At 39.7% G+C, this 10,434-nt stretch overlaps 1 protein-coding gene across 2 annotated transcripts in view; it reads left to right on the top strand.

Annotated features, from left to right (window-relative positions):
* The window catches only part of PDE4B (phosphodiesterase 4B, cAMP-specific), an 814,686-nt gene that overhangs the window by 602,229 nt on the left and 202,023 nt on the right, over positions 1-10,434 (top strand). For both annotated transcript variants that reach the window (XM_006862448.1, XM_006862449.1), the window contains one exon: positions 3,966-4,015. In XM_006862448.1, coding sequence (XP_006862510.1) covers positions 3,966-4,015 — 50 coding nt within the window. The remainder of the gene's footprint in view (positions 1-3,965; positions 4,016-10,434) is intronic.

Here is a 10,434-nt window from a genome sequence, read left to right as displayed (position 1 = left end):
TCCGGAATACTCATACTTCACAATGTTGTTCATAGCTTGCCATGAACTGAATTTCAGGTCACCAATGCCTAGGATATCGATATTTATATATTCCATTTAATTTTTGACAACTTCCCATTTTCCTATATTCATACTTTGTGCCTTTCATGCTCTAATTATTAATGTCTTTTCATTTTGAGTCATGCCCCCTCAGCAAATGAAGGTCCTGAAAACTTTGCTTCATCAACACCATTAAGGTCAACTCAACTTTGACAACGTCACTCTTCTCCAGTCCTATTTTGAGTGCCTTTCAACCTGCAGGGCTCATCTTTTGGTGCTATATAAGACAGTGCTCTGCTTTATTTCATAAGGTTTTCAGGAGCTAACCATTCAGAAGTGATCTACCCTTCCTTCTTCCTACTCTGTTTTAGGCTGGAAGCTCTGCTAAAAGCTGTCTACCTTGGGTACCCTGCTGGTATTTAAAATATTGGTGACGTATGGGTTCCAGTATCACAGCGACATGAAAGCCACCATAATACAACACACCAACAGAGGTATCGATGCTATTAGGGGAGCAAATATAGGGAACATGCACAGACCAGAGCTACTTCACAGGAGGGACAGTCCCTCGATAGTGGTGATGCCTGAGTAGAGTCCTAGGACATATGAAGGAGTTACTCTCTGAAAGGAGAGGAGAAAAGTGTTCATCCAAGCAAAGCCTACACAAAGACACAATAAGAGGGATGTCAAATTCAGGAACTAGCAAGTAGTAAAGAACAAAGCTTCTATGGGAAACAATAATTCAGATAGAACATTCATATTATGTTTTTGATACCTCAAACCACTTTCACATCAATGGTTCATATAGTCAATGATCCACCAATATTAATGGAATTCCTACTATTAGCAAGGCAAGTTAATGGGTCCAACAGAGACTGTGGACAATATTTAGACATGAATTCTGTCATCAAGAAGGTCACAGAAGATAGAGATAACATGTGCCAATGAAGAAATGACCCAAAAGTTGCAAATAAATCACCATGGGAGATTAGAGGAGAGGCCATTTTCAGCTGAGACCATGATGTACTTTGGAGAAAACAGCACTTGACCTTTGGAGGACAGGTGATATTTGGCTGTGGATTTGTTGGGGGAGGACTGTGACATAGGAGTGGCCTGAGTAAAGACAGAAAAGAGACAGCACATGTGCTAGGAAAAAAGAATGAATCAAGGTTGAACTTGTCAAAATATGAATTTTATTCTTTCACCCATCAGTTCATTTATTTCCCCATGCAGCAAGTATTTGCTGAGTGGCATGTAAATAAGCAGTCAATTGCAAATGGCTTGGACTACCCAAAGCCCAGGATTTAATTGAAATCCTGAGCTTTGGGTGAAAAACCATCCTGGATACCAAGGTACAGTAATGAACAAGTAGTTCCTTGCCCCTATAAGGTTTACATTTAAATCAAGGAGTCATATGTTAAACACTAATTAAAACAACAACAAACAAATCGGTGACCACTGAGTCAATTCTAACTCATGGTGACCCAATGAATGCCAGAGTAGAACTGTATACCATAGGGTTTTCAATAACTGGTTTTTCAGAAGTAGATATCCAACATGTCCCTTGTTGTTAAGTGCCATTGCATCTGTTCCAACTCATAGCAACCCTGTATAGGGTTTCCAAGGAGTGACAGGTGAATTTGAACCATCATCCTTGGGCTGTAACTGTGTCTCTAGATGGATTTAAACTGCCAACCTTTTAGTTAATAGGTAACCACTTAACTGTTTGTAGCACCCAAACCCAAATCCAAACTTGTTGCCATTGAGTTGATTTTCACTCATTGCAGCCCTGTGTATTACAAACTAGCACTGCTCCATTGGGTCTTCTTTGTTGTAACTTTTATAGAGGCAGATCACCAGGCCTTTCTTCCATGGTGCTATTAGATGAGTTTGAACCACCAACCTTTAGGCAAAAAGTCAATTGCAAACTGCTTGGACCATCCAAAGCCAAGGATTTTAATGGTATAAAAAATGTTAATGCTATAATATTTAAAATAATGTTATAATTTTAAATTGTTATTAAAAAAGAGAGAGAAAATGACTGACATATTTATGCATGACAGTGCATAATCAATCAATGATTTCATATTAAATATCAAGCAGGGTTATTGAATGTGCCCCTGCAGGATAATGCACCAAACCACAAGGTCGGTAGTTCAAACCCACTAGCCACTCCTCAGAAACCCTATATAGTGTTGCTATGAGTCTGAATCAACTGGACAGCAATTAACAACAACAGGCAGTGAGGGATTCTGAGAGATAAGTGTGGAAAAAGTACAGTGATTCCTAAGGTCAAAGGACTTTGAATGCCAGGCTAAAGAGTTTGGAATGTATCTCTTACTTTTCCTGAAAAACAACTTTCAGTCTTAGTAGGTGTAGTCAGCAGATGGTAGAGTAGAAAGGCATGTACTTCAGATTCAGACAGACTTAGCTTTGAAACCTGGTACTTCCAGTCATAAACCATATGTATTACTTAACCTCTTTGAGCTTCAGTCTCCTTTCCTTAAATTGAGATGAGAATATTCCCAATGAAGTACTGGAACATTACCGAGCAAAGCAAAGCAATCAGGGGGTGGTGTTTTCCTTTCCATTGCCATTCATGAAAAAAAAAATGTTAGAGAAGTTTTATAAGTATCTTGGCTAGAATTGCCCAGATAGTAATTTAGTGGTATATGTAAACCCCGTCCACCAGACTCTGTGACTGTAAGATGTGATTACTAGAAGTTAGACTATCCCTGAGGGATCAGAAGTTGATCTGGAGTACTTAAAAATGTAGAAAGTTCCTTCCTTAGCAACACCTTTGAAGCTTATTCCCTATCAGTGAAAATTTGAGTTCTTTCCCAAACTTTTCTGTGCATCAGAGTTAACAGCAGGGTTAAAAAATACAGATTCCCAAGCTTTGTACTAGATATACTGAAATAGACTATCCAGAGATGGGATTAAAGAATACTTTAGATTGGTCCCAACTGTGTCTGATACTTACCCATGTTTGAGCATCACTGGCTTAGACCTGACCAGTGATTCTGACAATGTAGTCCTCAGACCAGCAGCGTAAACATCACGGAGATCTTGTTAGAAAGCAAAATTTCAAGTTCCACCCCATGACCTATGGAACCAAAACCTCCGGACAGGAAGTCCAGCCATGGTTTGGACAAGTCCTCCAGGTGATTTTGATGTGCTCTAAAGTCAAAGGACCGCTACTTGATGCTCTTTCAGGAGATTCTCTGTATACTGGGAGTCCCCGAGAGTCTACCATAGGAAGTTCTTGAGAAGGTTGGTGACAACACCAAAATCTGAAGGGGCTTAAGGGAATTATGGAACCCCAGTATCTGTAGAATAAGAGTTTGTTTGCTTATTTCATTGGACTTGATGCCAGAAACTTTGTTATGATATAGGATTGTGGCCCAGTCCTTCAGTGGAAACACCACAATGTAAGTTAGACAAAATGATCACTGTTACTTTGGACTGTGTGACCTCTGAAAAGAGATTTCACTCCTCTGGGCATCGGTTTCCTCAGATGCAACATTCAATATTATTACCCTGGCTGCAATTTTCTATAGCGCTGTCCACATGAACTGAGATTCATGTTGACAATTGGTATGATACCTGAGTGATCATGGTCTCTTCCCTGGGCCTTCTGGACTAGCATAAACTAAGACAAGGGGATGGTTAGGGACCTCAAGTCAACGGCTTCCTTCCTGGAGAGTTGGAACATCCTGAAGCAGTGCATGGGGGAATTCCAGGCCATCTGGATGTGAGAGAATTGCTGCTGTCTCCCCATATCACAGAGGCCTGCTTTCCGGAGATAGCATTAATGTCACTTAATAGCTCATTTTGACCTGGGAAGCTCTTCAGTGATCATGGAGGTGGGAGAGGGATGGTATTAATGCACAGACTCTATCCTTCTTTTCTCTCTGTCTCCATAGGAGATCTCCAGCTGCCAGTCAGCCACCTGTCTCCAGAGTCAACCTGCAAGGTAGGACAGGTCATGAGGGTCTATCTCAATATCTCAAAATAATGAATGTGTGTCTTGTTCAGAACCTTTTTATAGAATCATAGCATTTGTTTGTACAACCTGGCCCTCAAAGTTATACCTCTTGGTGACTCTTTGTCCAAAGCATAAAAAACAACAACATGTCACTCCATGTGAAACCAAATTAAAAGCAGTTTTAAAATAATATTCCCATCATATGCCCAGGCTTTCAGAATGTGATGAGTATGTGCTGCTTCCCAGAAGAGGAACAAGAGGCAAAACTGTATTGATAGCAAACCTTGACCTTAGCTTGCTGGCCCTGATGAACTCCAGGAGAACTAACCTCAAAGGCCACTGAGGTGCCCACCCCCTGGCCTGAGAGCCCAGCAGCAGGATATGTTAGTGTTTTTCCTCTTAGCGTCAACTACAGATCCCACTTGGATCAACATCCTTTCCAGGTGAGAAACCAAAGGCCAGGTCACAAATCATTGCTCTTGGAGGTCATCCAACTTTATTTCTCAAAGGTATTTTTTAAAGAAACCCATTCTCTCATCTTTCAGTACTGTGCATTTGCTTTTCCTATACAGTTCAAAGTTGCCAATGGAACAGCCACTTTGAAGAAACACTGTGGAGATGTGTTGAATATAAATTCTTCTTTAACATACAATGCGACTGGCTAGATGACATTTTTATAAGTCCAAAATGGAGTTGTTTCCCTTGAATCTGTCCTCACTATTGTAGCAGTGGAGATGATTAAAACCACAGAAAAAAACAACGAACATAAACTCATACTGAGATCACTTAACACCTAATATCACTTTCTTGTATACTTTTCTATTTCCAGCTGTACCATTTCTTTTGTTTTATAGTTACGGTCTTCCTTTTTATGGTGGTTCTCTGGCTACTTTCGTGTCCATAAGCATAACGGAAATATTACAAAAGCCCAACTCCTAAGAAAAAGGAACAAAGGCAGTAGATTCCATTGGCTCATTAGCTTCTGAAGTATTTACGGCACATGCTTTTAAAAATATTTTTGTGTGAGAAAGATTGAAAGCAAGAATAAAAGTGAGAGGAAGATATTAAGTAAAGATGAGTTTACCTCTAGGTCCCTATGCTAGGAAATAGAAAACAAGTAAATTGTACTCTGTCAGCAGACTTCAAAAGCTTGGAATGTGGGATGTACTATTTTCTTTCAAAGTTTTAGAGGAAGAAGCTAAATAGAATGTTTTAACATGTAACTAGGATTATATACTTGGAGATCAAAGGAGGTGGTTTTGAAACTCCTATCACTGTGTTTTAAACTCACCAGCCACTGCTTGGAAGCCCTATACAGGGTGGCTATGAGTCGGAACCGGCTCAGCAGCACTTAACAACAACAACAACAACTGTGTCATACTGGCCTACCAGAGACACTTGTTTTTCACATTTCTGCACATCACATATTTTTGACATCAATTTGAATAAATTGTTTTCTTTTTCTTGTAATGAGTACTGGCAAACATTAGGAAAGTAGGTGATATTTATGGTACTATAAATTAACTCATTAGCCAATGATTCTGTTGGAAAGATCATTCTGGGGTTATTGGCACAGTAACTCTATCTTGGCAACTGTAGTCTTTTGCTAAATTCTTTTTTAAAACAATGGAGCAAAAGCAATGACAATACCACTTAGGCAATTTGTTTTTGTCTGTCTTTGTGGCAACCTACAAAAATCCTGGTGTTTCATTGGGAAGAAAATGTAGCGATACCAATTATTACGTAATTACAGGTTTCAAAATCTTCTTAGCGTTTAACCACAGTCAGAAAAGGAAGGGGGAGACACACATCCTGTGTTTTGTTCTTATTATCAGCTTAAATAAGTCAGGCAGATTTTTCCTGTTATTTTAATATTTATCAGCATATGACAAAGAGGTGTGTTTAAATAGACACTTTAAAGGGGAATGAAAAATCAGTGGCTTAGAGGATAATGAAATTTGAGAGGTGGAGAGCTGCTTTAAAATACAGCTTTTCATAAAAATAAGATCGGGTTTTCATTTGTGAATAGAGCAGTTGAGCTCATCTGTCTCAGTTGAAAGCCAAGATAAAAGATTCAAGAAGGCTCTAATAATTTAAACAGATATAGCAACATGCTGGTTTGTTAGGTAAGCACACCTGGAATAGACAACTATGTTGTGTAGAAGTGAGTTTGAGAGGAGGGAAAATGACAAGTCTTTTTAAAAGTTTTTTGGGGTTTTTAACGCATCTAAGTCAGGGGTGTAGCACTGAAGATTAATGCCCTGGACTGCAAGTTTGGTTTGAACTGCAACGTTGGAGGTCCAAGCTTACCAGCCTCCTCAGAAACCCTATGCAGGCTCACATCGAGTTGGAATTTACTCAATGACACTTAATAACAGCAACAAAATCAAAAGTGGGGAACCTTTTATCTGCCAAAATGTATAACATTGTTTGTAGACCATGAGAAATTATCAACTTAAAAATTAGCCTGCTATATTTGGTCCTGGTGTGGTGTTGTGGGTTAATGTGCTAGACTGCAAGCTTGGTTTGAACTACAAGGCTGGCAGTTCAAGTTAACCAGCCGGTCCTTGGAAACCCTATACAGGAAGGGCACTTATCAATACTTGGTAAAACATATAATTAACTCATTCCTCAGATTCACGAGCTTCTCCCTGGAAACCCTATATAGGGTAGCTACAGTTGGAACCCACTCTATGGCACTTAACAACAACAACAATGTGATGGCTGGAACTGTGGTTGCCTTCACTGGGCCAGACCAAATGATTTCTTGGGCCTTATACTTACTGAGGAGATCTAGTAGCATAGTGGTTACGAGTCGGGCTGCTAATCTCACGGTCAGCAGTTCAAGACTACCATGGGTTCTGCAGGAGACAGATGAGGCTTTCTGCTCTGTACCAAAGTCAGAGTTGACTCCATGGCATATAACCACCACTACCAATACACAGCCCAAAAGAAGATGAAGAAAACACAGTTCATTTAAAAACTTAATTGTAGAAGCCGTGACAAATTGGTGCAGTTAGTCTAAGAAAATGATTATGAATGGAAAGAAATCAAAATAAATCCCTCCGTATCTTTCTTCCCTTGGTTTACTCAAGGTTAAGGAATGCTAGGAGCATAGTGGATTCTGAGCTGGGTTACTGACTGCAAAATCAGTAGTTCAAATCTACCATTCACTCTATGAGAGAAAGATGAGACTTTCTGTTCCCTTAGGATTTATAGCCTACATAGGTTCTCTTGAGTAGAAACCTACTTGCTGGCACACAACCACCACCACCACCCACCACTCAAGGATATTCTTCTCGCCTCTCAGGGTTCACCACAAATTTCTTTCATTTGAGAAACTGTCTAAAACATTTCTTAATTAGCCAGCATGTCATGTTAAATGCTGTCAAGTCGATTTCAACGCAGACATCCCATGTGACAGAGTAGAACTGGCGGTAATCCTCACGGGAACATATTACCAGATTTTTCTCAAATTTAGGCACTCTGGTGGCACTGTGGGATTAACAATGGACAGCTAACCACAAGGTCAGCAGTTCTAACTCACCAGTTGCTCTGTGGAAGAAAAATGAGGCTGTCTGCTCCCTTAAGGATCACTATGAATCCGAATTGAGTTGATGGTAGTGAGTTGTTGTTGTTGCTTTTCCCCCTGAACTTGCTTGCTCCTTTTTCTGTGCTATGACAACAATTTCATTCTAGGATAAAGTGCCATGAATGGACTGTGTGTCTCCTTTATGAGAGTGTAAGTAAATACCTGGAAGCCAGAAGCTGTACCTTATCCATCTCTTGATTATTCATGGCACTTAGTATACTTATTTTCATGGAAAACAGTAAATATTGACTTGACCCAAAGAACTATATTTATACATTGACCTTAAGTTTTAATAATAAGCTAGTATTTGTTTTCTATATGGCTATGAAGGTATTATTCAATTGTGCTTATTTATTATTATAAAATTCTAACTATCGCACTGAAAGTAAGAGGGAGTTGAAACACGTTCTATAACTGCTCACATATGTTAGTGTGTTCACACAGGTTTTGAGCAAAAATAAGTAAATTTTAAAAATTACCATTTTGTGCTTTGAATACAAACAAAAATTCAACAGAATAAGGTGGTTGAAAATTTAAAACCCAGATGGAAGAAGAGTGTGGAAGTACATGATCCTAGATTGGAAGAGAAGAGAAGAATGCCATAAATCTTCCTGAGAGTGCTGATAATGACTATGCTGTGGAGTTTAATGAACACCTGGATTTTTATCATATTTTGCCTTTTCACATGCATTCATTCCAGGTTTTCTCTGCATGGTGCTCAAGGATTGAAACAGAAAGAAAATATAGGAGAAAGAATACTCCCAAACAAGGCAGGAACTTGGCTTCTACTATCCTATAAACATTTAAAATGGAAATAATTTTCAAGATTTCAGAATGTCGCGTTATTTTCAACAGAAATGGCCAGATAACTGAGGAAAATCAGTATGTGTGTATAGGATAATTGCCCCATTTTCCCCACCACAACCCATTCCTTGCTTTTGCAAGAATTTCAATAGTGATTACACCATGTTTTGAAATTAAGAATTTGCTGAAAAGGTAAATTATCAAATGTTTATTCCCTTTACAAAATGATTATTTATTTGCCTTACAGAGAGAACTAGAGAAGTATTTAATAGTCAGTGCTTTTGATTCATATAAATGTGACTTGATTTGTAATAATATGTGTCAGAGAAAAAACATCAATCAACAGTCAAGTCGATGTGTAAACTGAGACACAGCTATGCTAATTTTGTTGTTAGCATTTACCATGAAATGTATTGAGCAGCAACATTACAACTAGATCATATGTTCTATGAACAAGTCAGAGTCTATGGGTGGAAATGACTGTAAAGCATGTCAGAAAGATGACTAAAGCATTCCCTTGCTGACTTCATGTTAGACTGCTGCAGACTCAAAGTTGACCTCAGCCTAGGCATACACAGTCTTGGTATATGGAAGCTTTCAACCCCAGTCAAGGAGCCCTGATGGTGCAATGATTAAAGTACTTGACAGCTAACCAAAAGAAAGATTTGTTGTTGTTATTGGTAAGTGCCAACATAGCGACCCTGTATAGAGTTTCCAAGGGGTGGCTGGTGAACTTGAACCACCAACCATGCGGTTCCAGCACATTATCTGGCAGCACCACACCAGGACTCTGAACCAAAAGTTGTGGTTGTTGTTAGGTGCCATTGAGTTGGCACTGACTCATAGCTACCCTATGCACAGCAGACCGAAACACTGCCCAATCCTGGGCCAACCTCACTACTGTTGCCACGCTTGAGTCCATCGATGCTGCCACTTGGCCAACCCATCTTGTTTGGGGTCTTCCTCTTTTTCTCTGACCCTCCACCTTACCAAACACGATATCCTTCTCCAGGGACTGGTCCCTCCTAACAATATGTCGGAAATATGAAAGATGAAGTTTGACCATCTTGGCCTCCAAGGAGCACTCTGGCTGCGCTTCTTCCAAAATGGACCTATTGGTTCTTTTGGCAGCCCATGGAAGCGAAAGGTAGGAAGTTTCAACACATCAACCGCCCTGTGGGAGAAAAATATGACATTCTGCCTCCATAAAAATGTTTTTTATTGTTATTAAGTGCCATCGAGTTGGTTCCAACTCATAGTGACCCTGTATAGTATATCCGAGGCACTGCTGGTGAGTTTGAACTGCCAACCTAGTGGTTACCAGCCCAGTGCTTATCCTATAGCATTAAACCTTGAAAATCATGTAGGACGGCTCTACCCAGTCCTATAGGGAAGCTGTGAATTGAAATCGACTTTATAGCAATATGTTTGTTTGTTTGTTTTTTGTTTTCAACAATGACAGAGTGTAGAACTTTACAATGATAAAGTTGGAAACAGGTTGGCTTAAGAGAGAAACAGATGCAATTAATATTTTTCAGTGTTCATGGAGACCATTTCTTCTAATACATATGTATCCAGGACATTCTGGGGAGAAATGGTTCTTCTCAGTGTGGGTTCCTGCCATCTTTATTTGGCAGTCCCTTTAACAGGTCCAATGCAGGATCTGTTAAAGGAATGGGCCAGGGTTCAGTGAACTATCTTTGATTCAGAAACTCAGGACATTGGTTCACTTCTCATTCTTCGCCAGAGTACCCAGGGTCATGGATGGATGAGAGAGGGGGACTGAGTGCACAAGGAAGGGGCTCTCTGAGATCTGCAGCAAAGGGCTTCTAGTCTGTCTGTCTCAGGTGACTGGAAAGGACATCCGGCATAAGCAGAACCTTTCCTTGGTTTCCACATTAAGCAATATCTGCCTGGCAGGATTACAACACTTAAGGAAATATACAAAAAAATTCCTTACCAAAGTTTGTGAGCACTCATGATAAAAAAAGGAATTGGAGATAATATATAT

Source organism: Chrysochloris asiatica, unplaced genomic scaffold (assembly GCF_000296735.1).
Source record: "Chrysochloris asiatica unplaced genomic scaffold, ChrAsi1.0 scaffold00048, whole genome shotgun sequence".
NCBI classification, from domain to species: Eukaryota; Metazoa; Chordata; class Mammalia; order Afrosoricida; family Chrysochloridae; genus Chrysochloris; species Chrysochloris asiatica.
Note: the sequence above shows the minus strand (reverse complement) of the source record. Positions and strands in the feature narration are given on the sequence as shown.